Source organism: Bemisia tabaci, chromosome 1 (assembly GCF_918797505.1).
Source record: "Bemisia tabaci chromosome 1, PGI_BMITA_v3".
In the NCBI taxonomy this organism is placed as follows: Eukaryota; Metazoa; Arthropoda; class Insecta; order Hemiptera; family Aleyrodidae; genus Bemisia; species Bemisia tabaci.
This window is the reverse complement of record NC_092793.1, coordinates 62030110-62046674: the sequence shown is the minus strand read 5'-3', so window position 1 is coordinate 62046674 and position 16565 is coordinate 62030110. Positions and strand designations below refer to the sequence as shown.

The 16565-nt window shown below is 41.2% G+C and overlaps 1 protein-coding gene across 13 annotated transcripts in view; it reads right to left on the bottom strand.

Annotated features, from left to right (window-relative positions):
* Positions 1 to 1102: 1102 nt before the first annotated feature.
* LOC109040542 (serine/threonine-protein kinase meng-po) overlaps positions 1103 to 16565 on the bottom strand; it is a 162597-nt gene continuing 147134 nt past the window's right edge. For all 13 annotated transcript variants that reach the window (XM_072304934.1, XM_072304880.1, XM_072304885.1 and 10 more), the window contains one exon: positions 1103 to 1999. In XM_072304934.1, coding sequence (XP_072161035.1) covers positions 1683 to 1999 — 317 coding nt within the window. In that variant the 3' untranslated portion in view covers positions 1103 to 1682. The remainder of the gene's footprint in view (positions 2000 to 16565) is intronic.

The following is a 16565-nucleotide window of genomic DNA, read 5'->3' as shown; positions in this document are numbered from 1 at the left end:
ACTATATTATTCAATTTAATTTCAGACCTGAAGCGTGTAACTCAAGATTATGTCAGTTTGGTGACGCTATGCGTTTTAGTTTGTGTCCACTCAAGAGATAGCACTTGTGTGCGGATTAAGGCATGACTGAGTGTGGAAGTGGAGAACAAACAGTCGTGTGCCAAATAAGTCCACATATTTCTTCCAATTTCAGCATGATTTCAGTTTTTTCCATGGTTTTTGGAGTGTCTCACTTATTCAATGTCAATTCGGTGACGCAGTTTTCCATCAAAACTTTTGGTGGAATATGCAAGGAATATGTGAGCAAATATTTTTTCTTACATCTAAAGGTAGCCTCTCGAACTAACCTCAATGATTCGTTCGATTTTGTCACTGCAAAATTAGCAGGAAAAATTAATATCAGCAAAATGTCAGGTTTGGTGACGTCACCAAACCTGACATGTCCAAACCAAACTGACACGTCAGGCTTGGTAAAGAAGAATAATCGTAGAGATATTGCGATGCTCGTAATTAAATGCTATAGTATGGAGCTCTAAGATAACAGAAAAGTAGTCTTTAGCTTGATATGGCCAAATCACTTTTCAACTTTTTCTCAGAACCATTTTCTCCCAGTTGCTGAAATCCACCCAGATACTGTCTCAAGTTTTAATGTGTACAATCCGCATCCTTCAATCAGTCTTTCTGTATATTTTTTTTTAAACACCTCAACTGTTTGTAAATATTATTCTTGGAGCTTTTATATCATTATTTTTTCTCCTAGAGCTTTGTAAATGAAGGTTTAGTACTTTTTTACCCACAGTAATGTGTATTAGTTTACCACTCCTCTCTTGAAGATAAACTCCAGCAAGGAAGATTGAACTATTTTTTTTTCATTAACACTGGGCACAGGGGCGGATTGGAACTGAAAGAGTAACCAGGATCTCCGGTTCATTGGAGCTTAGACCGGCTTATTTTATTTGTTTTTCAACATTTAATAATGATAACCCTGTGTAAAATGACCTGGGGTGTTCCCATCTGCCTCTCTGTCCCTCACTGGGTATAAGCCAACAAGAAGAAAATCAAGTAGGGAGACGTAGTGGAATGTGAATAACAATGCAAGGAAAACAGAAGTAATAAATTTATTCAAAAATCCGTACCCTTAAAATTAAGTGAAATATTAGCACAAAATTAATATGAGAAAATATACATTTAATATTTGTGCCGGCAATGTTGTCTCCTATGACTAAGCTGTGCACCAGTAAAGGGTTTGCTTACCTTACAAGGCCAAGGTGTCCAAATCCCGTAAAAACAACCACAGTATTTCAAATTCCTCTGGGATACGATTTCCTCGCCTTACTTACCAAAAAGGAAAAAAAGCAAGTGGGGGCTTAAAGAAATTTCCACTAGATTGTGCCTGACACCCATGCAAGACATGATACTTGAAGGGGTGAGTGCCAGATAGGCTCGATTGCATTGCAATGTATTGAAGTCTCGCCTGGCAACGTACTTCCTTCCTCATGTGTGCACGTTGTAACACATAAAACATTCCAGGTTGACAGTTGACGTCGAAGAAAATTCTCAATGAATTTCCAAAGAAAGAAAATTTGTGCCCGTGCCTGAGTAAATAAATGAACAAGGAAACTTTGCAACATAGCATTGAAATGAAGTCCCGTGGCTCCTCACCTATAAAATTGGCTCTGAAGTTAAATCCTTGAGAGACGAGCGCTTGACTCGCTGGTATGTTCACTGGGGCTGAACTCAGAACCATCGGCGGGAGGTTCGACTTCTGTCTCCTCTGTGCGGACGTTTGACTCAGTCTCTGTCTCAGCTTCCTCGTCTTCCTCGATGACACTGGACTGGATCCACTGTCGGATTCGGTCCTTCTTCGCTGAGCGGTCCACCACAACCTCGATCCCCCGCTGCGCCAGACTCGACAGCAGCTTGTTCTTCTCCTCAACACTGCTGTGGTAGCTGTACATCGAGGGACACAGCATATCCATCTCACCACTCCCGCCTCGCTCTGCCAAGAACAAAGGCATTAAGGACACGGGTATTATATATCCGTATAAGCTTGTAGGGTACCGGGAGAGGTGTCGAAAATTCGCGTTAGATAGGCGCAGTGGTGCAACTATTCGTGCTCGGTAAATATCTGTGTTGCATCTGCTAAATTGTAAGCGCGATGGAGCGAGACCTGAACTTGGAATGCTTCGTTCTGTGCTGCCAATGAAGTGTCGCTCGGATTCGGGTGAAAAGTTTAAATGCGAGGCCGATCACGTCTTCCCGATCTTCGGCTAAAATGCTCATGTACCTAGTCCTCGAAGCACCGCAGTACAAAGAAGACCAATGGAGAACGGAAACAAAACAAGCACAGTGTAAAAACAACTACTTAAGGCAAGGACGCGTTTTGATGACGGCGTAGAGATACAACTATTCGTGCTCGATGGATATATGTCCGTATCGTATCTGCAAAATTGAAGGCGCGATGGATGAATGCGCAAATTGACCTGAACTATCTTTGTGGGGGAGTCACATGGGAGTTATAGTGCGGGTAAATACGAGCTTTAAATATAAATCTACAAATACATGTTTAAAAAAAGAGTCAGACGACCCATCGAATTGAAAAAGAAAGAACAAATCGAGTGGCAACACAGCCGAAGATAGATACGTAATCGGGCCTCGCTTTTAAATATACAGGGTCGGTCTTTGGGTCTGAGGTACATACCTTGTGCGAGACACCCAAATAGCGTCCCCTTACCACCAGGGGGCTATGCAGAAGTTAGGCGGGGGCTCCGGCCACCCCCGAAAATTTGTTGAAGTTTTAACCCCATTTGGACGTATTTTGAGGCTTCTATGACGGAAATGTTTGAAAATGCTGACCAAATGAGAGCGATGTTTTCATTGAAAACTCTGCATTAAAAGAGATACCTATATGGATCCTTGACGAAGGTTATTTTCCACTTCAGAATTTCGGGGAGGAGAGTAGATGATTCTATCTTCAATTCTGGGGGGCAGGCCCCTCTTTCTTCGCCCATACTCCCCGATGGTGGGTTAGGAAAGAAAAGCACTTCCATGCAAGAACGAAGTTTAGTCGGCCAAGCCGGACATCAAGGATTTAGAGCTGAGGTTTGAGGGAGCATCGTAAACGGAGCCGCATCGGCGCGCAAGGCGGAGGCCCGGCGCGGACTTTCATGCCGCGTCGAACAGTGCGCCGGGGGAGCGCATCTGCCGTTGAGGCGGCTTAACCTGGTGAGGCCGACACCCGGCTGATTTTCTGATGCTGCATCAGTTTTGATGCTGAGTCCAGCATCAAAATTGAGGCGGCTTCAATTAACAGACACGTCGGACGCCAGCGCCCCGGGCCCGGCTGCCGGTCGGCTAATTGCACCGGGCTGTGTTTTCAACCCTTCCTCGGCGAGGCGTGGGCCGCCGCCAAGACAAAGGGGTGTTCCGCGAACTCATCGCCAAGTCCAAGGGTCGTACGGTCTTCTGGGACAGCGGACAGCCCCGCCCCGTCGGTAATTAAACTGGGTGGCGGGTCCGAAAATTGAGGCCGTATCGGGCCGCAAGCCGAGGGTCCGGCCTCAGAAGCTGAGGCCCATGTTGGTCCCTGAGCCAGCATCAAACCTCAGCATCAGCGCTTAATGCTGGCTCAGTCGGCTCTCCAGCATCGGGCTTCAATGCTCGAAGCCGGCGCCGGCAGGTTGCGCGCATAAGGCGCGGCGCCGCATGCCCGAACGGCCGCTACCTGGGCATACGGCATTGATGCTGAAGCTACGAGTCGATGCTGTACAGCATAACCTCATGAGGCGCCTCAAATGCCTGCCGGACATCCACCGAGCCCCTGCTAAAAACGACGGACACCCTGCGGACACTGAGCATTCGTCTTTAGAATTCCCACGCACTCACTCCTCCGTGTTCCTGCACCCACTCTTGCGTGTCCCCGCGCCCACCCAAGTAGCCATTTCCAACCAAAAAGTTGCAACAAACATTAAACTAAGGAAGCAGCCTGATCGTTGATATCTAGTGTTTGTTGGGTAGACGCAGATGACATAGGTTATAAGGCAGAGTGATCGGTCGGCTGTGTCTTATCGCTGCTTGATCGTGCCGTTGACAGGTGGAATGTACGACATAATGTCGGAAACTTAAGAGGTGCCTTTAGCTTGTTCTGATTTCCACCTGACATAGGCACGATAAAGCAGCGATAAGACGTAGCCGACCAATCACGCTCCGCTTTTTAACCTATGTCATATGTCTACCTGACAAACACAAAATGTCAACAATCTGGCTGTTGGACTCCTCCCTTTGGACAACTTCCTTAAGACACCCTAACGACTCTTTCCTTTAGACAACTAAGGGATTCTTATTAGTCACTGCGGAATTTTCCGCGCCCCTAGTGCAGAGCTAAATTCACAGTATATAAACGAAGTATAACCGTTATATAAAGAGCGTGTTTATATACAGAATGCATAATCAAAGTATGACGGTTACCTACAGGGTGATCCAGACCACCCGTCCACTATCTTTTTCTCAAAAACGGCGGAGAATTGAGCTTCGGGACCAAAACTTTCATGGGGTAAATCGACCCCAAAGAATCGAATGAAAATATTTTCAGCCCCCCAAAATGGCCCCTTGGGGGGGTTTTGGGGGGGAGCCCCCCCGTTTCTCGAAATTTTCAAATAGGAAGGGTATGTTTTGACTTTGGATTCGAAATCTACGGCAAAAAATAAGAACATTTTACTCTTTGCACTTTTTCCCTAAACCCCCATTTTTTTGAGTTATGGGGCATTTACGGGCCTTTTTGGGGCGATTTTCAATTCGATGCTGTAAGCGGCCAAATTATCCAAATTTCAAAATCTAAAAATCCCTGAGAGGAGAGGTCAATACCTTTCTATTGATGTGCCACATGACCCCTGTTGCTCAAAAATTTTGGGGGCCACGACCCCCCAAAAATGACCCCCCAAAAAGCAACAGGGGTCATGTGGCACATCAATAGAAAGGTATTGACCTCTCCTCTCAGGGGATTTTTAGATTTTGAAATTTGGATAATTTGGCCGCTTACAGCATCGAATTGAAAATCGCCCCAAAAAGGCCCGAAAATGCCCCATATCTCAAAAAAATGGGGGTTTAGGGAAAAAGTGCAAAGAGTAAAATGTTCTTATTTTTTGCCGTAGATTTCGAATCCAAAGTCAAAACATACCCTTCCTATTTGAAAATTTCGAGAGACGGGGGGGGGGCTCCCCCCCAAAACCCCCCCAAGGGGCCATTTTGGGGGGCTGAAAATATTTTCATTCGATTCTTTGGGGTCGATTTACCCCATGAAAGTTTTGGTCCCGAAGCTCAATTCTCCGCCGTTTTTGAGAAAAAGATAGTGGACGGGTGGTCTGGATCACCCTGTATATAAAATATATATAAAGAGCGTATTTATATAAAAGATGTATAACTGAAGTATAATGGTTATATAAAACATTTTTACCAATAACTTTTACATTAACTAATTATAAAGGTTATTCGCGCAATTTATAAAATTATTTGATTAATAACGGTTATACGACGGCAATTTCCTTTGAACATCCCGTTACTTAACCGCTATATAACCGTTATATGAGTGATATACTTTCGTTAAAATTTTTTTATGTAAATCTGCTACTAGGGGCCGCGGTTGTTATTCTCGAACGGTCCCACCTTAAGGCCAAGTCTCGACATCGCAACTGTTGATGGTATTTTGTGCAACTGTTGAAGGAAGGAGGAGCTGCAAAAATGTTTCGTTTTTAGGTAAAAATTTTATGGTCAGAAATCCGGAACCTCGAACAGTTCTTTACCTTCGTGTTCTGATTTGACAAAACGCTGGTTACACGTGAGGCGGGAGTTTATTACGGGTGTTTTATTTCTGAGCGGTTACCTATATATTTGTCTAAATTTCAGTAAATTTTATATTTTTTGGTGAGTAGCATATCACTACTGCAGGGAAGTAAAATTTTATCGAATATATTTTCCTTTTATCCGTTTATCGTGCTATGTTATTGTTTTGTGTTATACCTGGTCGAAATAACACGAAATATTCACTTGCCGTTTGTTAAAGCTAATTAAGCTTCAACCAGATATGTCTCCGTGGTAACAGAGTTCTAAATGCATACGCATTGTAAAACTATAAACCTGTGTGAATAAAGTCATACCCACAGTACCTAGTATTATTATGAATATAATCATTATTATGAAGTTGATTAGTAATTCAATAGCTCTGATTGTTGCTAAATGTAAGCAACAAAATGGTGACCTCGACGTGATGTTCTGAAAGGGGTTAACCTAAAAAAAAGTTCTTGTGAAAATTCGAGATTTCGGAGTGATGATTTTACTGTTCAATAATTTTCTATGAACATGGTTATGCAAGTGGTCTAGTACCTCCATGCCGTTCATAAGATTTAATAACGATTAATGTGAATTGCGCAAGTGCTCTAGTACCTCCGTAGTTCATATAAATCCAGACTTAACCTTGCAACTCATAAATCAATAGAAAAATCAATACGAGTTGCATGTGATAAGCAAATTTGAAGTTATGCAACTGGTTTAATACCTCCATAACAATTTTCGATATTCATAGTAATTTCATGAAATAAAAGACAAAGCGTGCAAGTGCTCCTGTAACTATACACACCTTCCAAACCGAGTTCATGTAGTGGTCTTGCACCTCCATGTGAGCGATATGAAAGGGAAAAACTTAGAAAAAAAGGTGAGGAGGAGATAAATTGGGTATGAGAAAAAGGGGCGAACAGAAAAGGAGGGGGGGGGGGTATAATGAAACCAAGGGACCAGCTTATTTTAAGGGAAAGCAAACCAAAACGAAAGGAAAATAGATGGGTGGGGAAAAGGACTAAAATGAATGATCGGCCGAAAGAGAGAAAGAAAACAACGTCCTAATGCAAATTGAAGATTTGCATTAAAGCATGCCGCTAAATTGACGGAGCTTGAAACTGCGAAGAGAGAATGATTCAATTCCACAATTTAGGGGTCAGGTTGAGGCAAATGATGAGAATTTGGAATAATTAATGAAATGCATAATGCATTTTAATAAGCACAGAAGATGCGTATTAAAGCATGCCAACTGGTTGCATGAAATGCTCACTATTTGACTAGAGAACGAAACATGCAATGAGTGGAGATTTCCTTTTGGGATAGCCCAAAAGCAAGATAAGCCTAAGGTACGCCTGTGGTGAAGTACCAAGAGTCCCTTTATACCCAGAGTTGCGACAACTCACATTTGACAAGCGCAGTAAAAGCTCGGATTTTAATTTGGCGTACCTAGGTATGGTGTGTCAGTGGGAGGCGATATGAGTATAATCCTCCACTTATCGTTGGCAACACGGATTTCCAATTGAGATGATACGGGAGAGTAACGCATTATCTCGCTTGTGATATTCCATACTGTAAAAATAGACTCGACCTGGGAAAACCAAAGTTGCGGATTCTCTCGGTTGAAAAGAGATAGCTTGATCTTTTTCTTTTCACCAGTGTTGGCGGTGGCGGGTTGCCTTTTGCCGAGCTCTGCTTGGTAAAAATTCATCTCCCCGCGCATAATTTTCATCTGATCGAGAATTAAGGGCCAAATTTTTGTCGTTCACCTTGCAATATTATCGAGATTTCCTCTTCCGGTAACCATGCTGAGGAGTTTCCAGTTGGTGGAAGCGGTAACTTTCAGTGGCAAAGAAATGATGATGCGAGAAAACTTCAAATGATGACAATGTCCTTGGATGATATCAGAAGGAAGGTGCGTGTACTGAGTAGGCCACCACTGAGGGTGCTCGAGAACTTGGTGGCCCCAAGAAGGGCCGTTTTAGAGAGAGAAGGGCAGGAGCAGGTCTGAGCGGTGCTGGAACAAGCTGGAGCGCTGGGCAGTGCCGTGAGGTGTAGCCGCGAGACTGTGTCAACGTACGGTGAAGCTGTGAGCTGTAAATCGGCCGCTGTATACTGCCGTGATAGCGAAGAGAGCCGCAAGTGCAAAAATGAAGTTTTGAGAAAACGGGCTCAGAAGCTTCTGACAAGAACATTTCATGGAAAGAAGCCTCCGTTCTTTGTCAAATTGCCACTAATCGTCCGGAAGACTCTTAGAAATCGTATGGATGATTAAAAATCGACTGATTTTATTTCTATTACATAAAAAGGGTATTTTTCATTTTCATGCTAGGTTATTGTTAGGCAAGACAGCCGTAAGTGCTATCTTCTGCATGCTTTCGTGGTTGCGTTTTGGACGCACAACAAACACATTTTCAGGTTAGAAATTGGCAGAAGAGGGCGGCACCTTAGGTACTGGAAAGCACTGTTTTCATTGGCTCTCATGCACCTGCGGCTGTCTTGAAAAAAACTAGGTATCTCATTTTTTGTGCACTTACGGCTTTCTCATACGTATTGTTTTCATTAAATTAGGATGAATTTTGCTGTTTTAGCTGTCTCAGTAATTTCATCCAAAAGAGTTTAGACGAATTTTGAAGAAAACTCGATTTCGAAAATGTTGCACTTACAGCTCTCTTCGCTATCACGGCAGTACCTATAGCGCCGTGCGCTAGGAGCGGGAGCCAATGGGAGGCCAAAGCGGTAAGCGCGGGAGTGCGAGGCGCTGAAGGGCCGAGGAGAATGGTGGGAAAGCTCGGTGAGCTTGTGTCGCCACAAACGGTCATTAATTTAACCTTTAAACTCTGGACGACGGACACACGTATGAGCCTGTCACCTATTGTTAAGCAACTGATTAAGTAACTTGAGTTTAATTCGCTTTGCCGATTTACGATTCAGTCGATTTAAGTATTCTAACTAGCAAGGTAATTGTGAATTCTATTTTCTTGGTTTGCGAATGCATTTACTACCATGTGCTATTCCTAACTGCAGTTACAAAGTTGAGCAGAGAGTCTATGTCAAATAAGTCCACGCACTATCCTTCAATGGGACAGAAGATTATCTTTCATCAATTTAGCATTGAAAGTTAAGACCAGAATGGAGGCAGTGGATCTTCTGTCCCATTCTTAAGGTGGAAATCATATTTGGCGCGGACTTTATATCTCAAGTCGAAAAGTTTAGTTGGGTCTACTTTATCTCCTGTAGGACATGTGGCAGTTATCTAATTTTAATACTATCTAGAACTACTAGAGTTGAAACAAGTATGAACCGCTCTGCATTTCAATGTGCCAACTTCCCATCCTATGTATATTCAGCGATAGATCAGGTCATCTGTCAACATCCTACGGTAAGTGCGTGAGTTTAAAATTTTATTTACTAGTGTAATGTATGTAATTCATTCAGCAGCTCAGACCTGTAGGTAAGTAGTAAAGTGGTCCATTTTTAAGTGTTTCTTGGAAGGAAAGGTCTAATAGTACGGTGGCTTGGCGCCAAAAAAGGGTCAAATGCTGCAAATCGTGATTCAGTTTTGCCACTTTGGGAGATCAAACTACTTAGATGACATTTTAAGCGTTTTGAGTCAAAGAGGCATTTCCAAAATGGTGGCAGAGCCAAGATGGCGGCCATTCAAAATGGCGGCCGGCGCATACTTTGAGCCGCTATAGATCGAGATCCACTGAACCGATTTAATTTTTCTTTTTTTGTTTATAAGATAATTTAAAGGTAAATATAAAAAAATTACAAAATTTTTGATAATGACAATATACAGGGTGTTTTGTTCACAAAAACCGGGTTTCGCGTGTGGAAAAAAAGCTTGTAATTCGCATAACTTTCAAAATCGCATTATTAAGGTCACTATGAATACTCACCATGTAAAAGAGCGTCTTTTAAGCTTTCCAACGATATAATACATGATGGGTCTATAATTTAAGGTTTTCGCCCCATTGCGATCCGCGCGGCGGCGGCACAGCGCGGGCCTGCATAAATTAGTCCACGGGCATATGTTGAAAGGAAGCCTCCTATGGAATAGTAAATGGAGTAAGTGTGGAAAATGGCCTAATCTCTTCTATTCGATGCGTAGAAAAATAATTTTGATGTTGTCAAGCTCAATTTTGCGTCCAACCCCTCCAATTCAAGATGGTGGCCAAAATGGGGGCTCAGGGGTTGAAGATGTTGGAATTTGTTTTTGATGTCGTGCAAGGGGTCTATTACTATGTAATTTTGGTCGTGGAATCCGAATTTGAGGTCCAAAATTGTCTCCGGCTCAAAGGGATACCCAAAATCCAATATGGCCGCCAAAATTTCCACGATAGGGTCAAATCTCCGAGAGTTGCGTGAAAGTGCCGAGTAGGATATCTTTCATAGGGCTTTTTGGGTCGTAGATTTCGCCGATGAGGTCAAAATTTCGCTACAGGTTTATTGAAGCCCAAAAATTTCAATATGGCGGCCAAATGACTGCCGTTGCGGGGTGAAATATTTTGTTGAGGCTCGTATCGTCGAGTGAGGTGTCCCTGTATGGGTTTTTTGGGTCGTAAATTCCACAAATGAGGTCCAAATACCCAAACAGACCCATAAAAGTTCTCTAAGAACCAGAATGGTGACCAACATGGCTGCCGCTCAGATAGTGAGAACGGTAAAGAAGTTACCTTTCATGCAATGATTAATTTTCGTGTATGTTTCGTACTCCGTTGATTCCGGATGTAGTCCTCTAGGACATCGGAGTGGTAGCGGTAGCGGTCCGTAGTACATCTAGGACATGCTCAAGAACGTATTTCCTGATTTTTCCCAAGAAGATGCTTCTCTCGATGGAAGGACAAAATACACTATTCTGAATACAAATCTTATTCGTTCGTTTTCCGTCTGGAAAATAGGGTGAATATTTTGTACATATCCGGTAGGACAAATCATTTGCAGTTTCGATTGATTAAAATATCTCACTGAGTCTACCATCCCTGGTAAAAATGATCAGTTGACGGTGTATCAGTTTGTCAACGGTGTTTTGGCGCGGAGCATCAGTAGACATCAATTGAGATCGGGTCAGTTGATGGCTTCAACTGATCTAAACTGATAAGTGGTGGCAGTTCGAAGTATCAACAGATCTGAAATGATACTTGGTATCAGTTGGTACCATGTATAAACTGATAAGACATAAATTAAAAACGCACTATCTGCTTGTGTAATTTTACGTACTTATTCAGTTTCTCACATTTATCTCACGATTTGACGACCAGAGAGCGCTGCTGGGAATTACCGTTCTCGTATTTCTGACACGAGGCTTAGCAGGCAGCGCTCATTCTCAAACGGTCTCCCATCTAAGTTCTAACTACGCTCGGCGCTGCTTAACTTTGGTGATCGTCCAAGAGACAGAGCCACTACTCCATCCGCGCATGCGATCAAAACAGACGTATTTTTGCCATTTCAGGGCCCCCACTAGAATCAATTTGACAGAGAGTGATGATTTTGTGTTGAATTTGAATCTACACTTAATTTTTTCATTTTATTTTTTAATCACTTAAAATGTAAGTGAAGTTTTACAAGTTATGTTTTCCCTAAAGATGAGACTAAGAAACACAAAATGCGAAACCAAAAATAATAATTAAAGATGTAAAAGAAGACGAATGATGAAAAATCAATAATCATGAAAAAAATTTGAAAACAAATAATTAAATCTTTATTGCGGGAGGGTCAAAAATTTCATTAACATATTTATATGAATTTAATGTGAAAAAAATAATTGATCAAGGTAATTTTATGTGTTTTCGTCACATTCTTTTCATGTAATTTTTATGTGTAAATTATGGAAAAAAATATTTTCGAGTGGTGAGCGTTGAAGAAATTAATATGTCTTTATATGAATTTTCAGTTAAGAAAAAAAATGATCGAGATAATTTTTATGTGTTTTTGCCACCTTTTTTTTGTGTAGTGATAAAATTATGTTAAAAAAAGGGCTCAAGTTGTCACCGGTAAGGAAATCATTTACTTAAATTCATGTAAATTTTATATGAAAAATGCTTAGTCTCCTCGAAATCACATCTTTCTTCTTTTTACATTTTTTGATATGAATTTGAAGTGAAAGTCATGTAAACACTTGATTTACCAAGCTTCAGTTTTACGTTATTTTTAATATATTTTTTACGTAAGTAAATGTTATTGTAATTTCCAATATTTTTACGTAATTTTACCAGGCGTGAGAAAAAAATTGAAAAGATGTACAATTGATTCCATGGTTGACGCCCTAAGGACATTTTTACGTAAAAAAGATAGAAATGTATATAAATTTACGTTTTTTTAAACGTGAAAGCGTTCTAAGAGCCGTCAACCATGGGATACATATTACATGTTTTGTATTTATATTTACGGCTTATCAAGAAAAAAAATAAAGGTTAAAATTTATCTCTTTTTTGTAGGGGGAAAAAATTCTTACTGGGGATGGTATCAACCAAATATAGTATCTAGTAATATGAGATCAGTTATGATGGGAGCGGCTCAAAAATTACACATTATACCCCCTTTTACATGGGGGATTCTCCTGATCAAAATCACAACAAATTGAAGTAGGCATCGCACAGAATTTTTGGTATAAAATCCATGCTCCCGCGTGCCGACAAACCCATGGAATTGGTGTGAAGGACCGATTTTTGTGTAACAGCAAGCAGCGCTGGGTACCCACCTACGTATTGCACTGTCCTTAAACTCCTCCTTTCTTTAGCAAGTGACATAATCTTTGAACGGCCGTAGAATTTCAAATAATCAGCATTAGGTATTCGAGATTTTAAAACCATAAAATAATGCATTTACCTACCGTAGAAAAAAATTGAATGGAAAAGGGATTAAACTAATATAAATATATCTCTATTGATGTAGTGGCCCTGAAGTCTAGATGCCTTAATGAAGTGGCCTAGTGGGCCTTGTCAAACATGCCAACCAGATCGTCCTGTTAAAATGCATACGTAGCCCCATTGGACTAAGTTTAAACTTGTAATTGACGTCTATTGAATTTCTGTTTGGATCAGTTGATGTTCAACAGATAAAAGTTCATGCTGGACCGATATCAATTGAACCTCAAGTGATACGTAGCAAATTTCAACTGTTACCTATTGAGGCTCAACATAGATCTATTGAGTATAATCTGGTATCAGTACAACCTCTACTGGTACCAACTGACACTCATCAAATATCTGGAGACTTTCAACTGGTATCAGTTGGTATCAGTGTAACCTCTACTGGTGCCAACTGTTACTCATCAAATATCTGTAGACTTTCAACTGGTATCAGTTGGTAACCGTCGATATCAGTTAAAATCAGTTAATATCAGTTCATTTCCGCTACTGATTATAACTGATATCAACCTATCGCATTTTTACCAGGGATGAAATTTAATTCAACACTGTCCTTGAAAAACACTTTACGCATTCATGGTACTGTTAAATCTACATGACCGAAATTTATTACAATTATTTTGTGAAGATGAATAAATTAAATTCAGCCTCAGTGTCAGGCACGAACAAATTACTGAACACAATGAAAATTAATTCTAGTATACGATTTTTAGCAATTTCGTATGCAGAGAGTGTTCGGTTTTTACACGCCTCATCCTAATTAATAGCAGGAACGTTAACTTAACAATTAAGAAGCTTTCCGGAAAAAGGGCACATTGCAAAAAATTGCGTATGAGAAAAATGCATCGTAAGTTTCCATCATTACTTTCCGGTCACTGATATGACTTACATCGCAGCTTGGACTCCCGATTTCAAACGTAAATAACAGTCAGTGGCCATAATATAATGATGGAAACTTCAAATGCATTTTTCTCAAAGGCCATTTTTTTGCTATGTGCCCTTTTCCCGGAAAGCTCCTCAATTACATAGACGTATTGCTGAGTATGAGACAAGGATCTCATATACCTAGTTACTCTGAGGAATCTTAGGGCTGAGCCCGGATACCCTGCTGAAATTGGCAATTGGAGCCTGAGTTTCAAAATTCCATAGAAATTCTTACATCCGGCTACAGAAACAAATAGAATTCGTAGGGCTGGTTTTAGGAAGCGAAGGAAATCAAACAGCCGTGCTAAACAGTTTATTGCCAAGCAATAACTTTATCGCCATCGTCTATCAAATCCTGTAAGAAACTGCGTACAGCCGTCAATAGATGCCATAAGAAATCTTATAGCCGGCTATAGGTCTATGGCATTTGAGAACATACCTAGATCCTAAAGCCAATTTTTACCAGGGTAAAGATATCCTCTTTTCCCTATCGAATGAAGATTTTCTAGAAAAGTGCGCGCAGCATGGTAGGAGAAAATGGATACCATTTCCGGCTTTGACAGTCAAATGTACAGGATGTCCTAAACCTCACGTGTCAGAATTTTTTCTACTTGGGTTATTTTAGGCCGGACACAGTCCAGGACCACGAGGACAAAGAGAGCTGACCCGAAAAGTGCAGCTTTCGTCATCCCAAAGCTCCCTGCTCGGTCACCCTTGGGAGTTCAGAGGACGAAGGAGGATTCCAACTTTGAAGAGCAGGATTCTCACCACAATTTTAAAAATAAGCTGAGGTTTGAGATAAATCAATACAAAAAAGTCCGCCATCAGCCAATGCCTGTGCGCAGTAGGTATTGGTAGCACTTCGAGGGGAAATTAAATTTTCCGAAGTGTATCCTCCTCCCCTTAAAACGCATAAGTCGGACATTTCGACTCCTGCAACATTCTAATGTTAGAGAACAATGAGGTAAACCAAAACTGGTTTAAGCAGTCAAAAGAACAAAGTAGGTGTCCACTGTCCACCCTATCATTTGCACCGCTAAATGTTTACCCACTTTTTGAGCACAAAACGGAAAAATAACATATGCATTGTGTAAAAGAAAGGATACGAACCCATGGACTATATGATACACCCATAAACATCAAAGCTTTTGTTCCGTGTGATGAATTTGCAAAAATTTCATTCAAAATACACAGTGTATGAAATTGTCAAGAGACGTGTAGCATTCCTGCAATCACTGAACAGAAAATTCCATGCTGAGTCGCAGGATTTTCCCCCGAACATTTTACTTTTTTGCCGTGTCCATGACTGCACAATTTTCTGAGTATGATATAAGTCATAAATTTTCTCCAAAAGGAAGTGTGGGTTGCGATATCTCATAAGCGTTGCAAATTACGTGGTATGCGTATCCGCTTCATTTATTTTCTTGACATTCTGGACTACATCCGGAATCAACGGAGTACGGAACATACACGAAAATTAATCATTGCATGAAAGGTAACTTCTTTACCGTTCTCACTATCTGAGCGGCAGCCATGTTGGTCACCATCCTGGTTCTTAGAGAACTTTTATGGGTCTGTTTGGGTATTTGGACCTCATTTGTGGAATTTACGACCAAAAAAACCCATACAGGGACACCTCACTCGACGATACGAGCCTCAACAAAATATTTCACCCCGCAACGGCAGTCATTTGGCCGCCATATTGAAATTTTTGGGCTTCAATAAACCTGTAGCGAAATTTTGCCCTCATCGGCGAAATCTACGACCCAAAAAGCCCTATGAAAGATATCCTACTCGGCACATTCACGCAACTCTCGGAGATTTGACCCTATCGTGGAAATTTTGGCGGCCATATTGGATTTTGGGTATCCTTTTGAGCCGGAGACAATTTTGGACCTCAAATTCGGATTCTACGACCAAAATTACACAGTAATAGACCCCTTGCACGACATCAAAAACAAATTCCAACATCTTCGGCCCGTTGATCCGCGTCGAATTTTTACCCACCCTTAGACCTAGACCCCCCACCCCCGTCCTTTTGGACGGGTACCGATCGCTAAGAATGCGGCCTCCTAATTTCCCGATTTTTTTCTCAAACCGCAAAGTGCAATATTCGAAAAAATGGCTCAAATCTAGGGAAACGCGGATTTTTATCGAATTTTATCGATGGTATGTGGCAACGTCGCGCCGCGGTGGGAGGCTGTATAGATAAACACATGTACATAATCACTAGTAATGTGGTCATAACGTATGAAAATTCAAGGTTTGCTGAAATTTGCTCAATGAGCTCGGTGAGGAACAGCCTCCAAATACTGAAACAGGTACTCGGTTTTTTGTGTTTTTAGGGAATAGAATATGGCAACATCGGCTTTTTGGGAGGCTTTCAATCCAAAGACTTTTTTAGAGGAGAGATTTGACCACCAACGTACATTTTTCGCCAAAGGAGGTTCAATTCTGGTGTAAGATGAGTCGCCATTTTTAAACCATTTTAAAAAATAATGAAAAACAAGAAAATTATATTTAAAAAACAAAACAAAAAAATTTTTTAAACAATGAGCTCAATGTTTAATATCAACAAAAATTGGCCAAAGTGACCCTCTTACACCTCTAATGAACATACTTGAAGGACTTTTTACTCCTACAATGGGATCATTGTGAGATAGCGCGTCAAATGCCGCGACATTTGAGTCGAGCGACGGTCGAGCAGCGGTTTGACTACAAAATGCTAAAATCGCTGATTTTTGCATTTTGAGAGCTAAGAACGAGGAATTCTGATCCTCGTGGGTCCAAACCGTTATTTTTCTCTTAAAATATACTATCAGAAGTCTCATTATCCGCGTTTGCGACTTTCTGCCTCGATTGCATTTATCGAAAAAAAATCTGCAAGATCGCCAAGCTGAGAAATCGGTGAAACATCTTAAGTACCTCGCGGGACCACCCAAC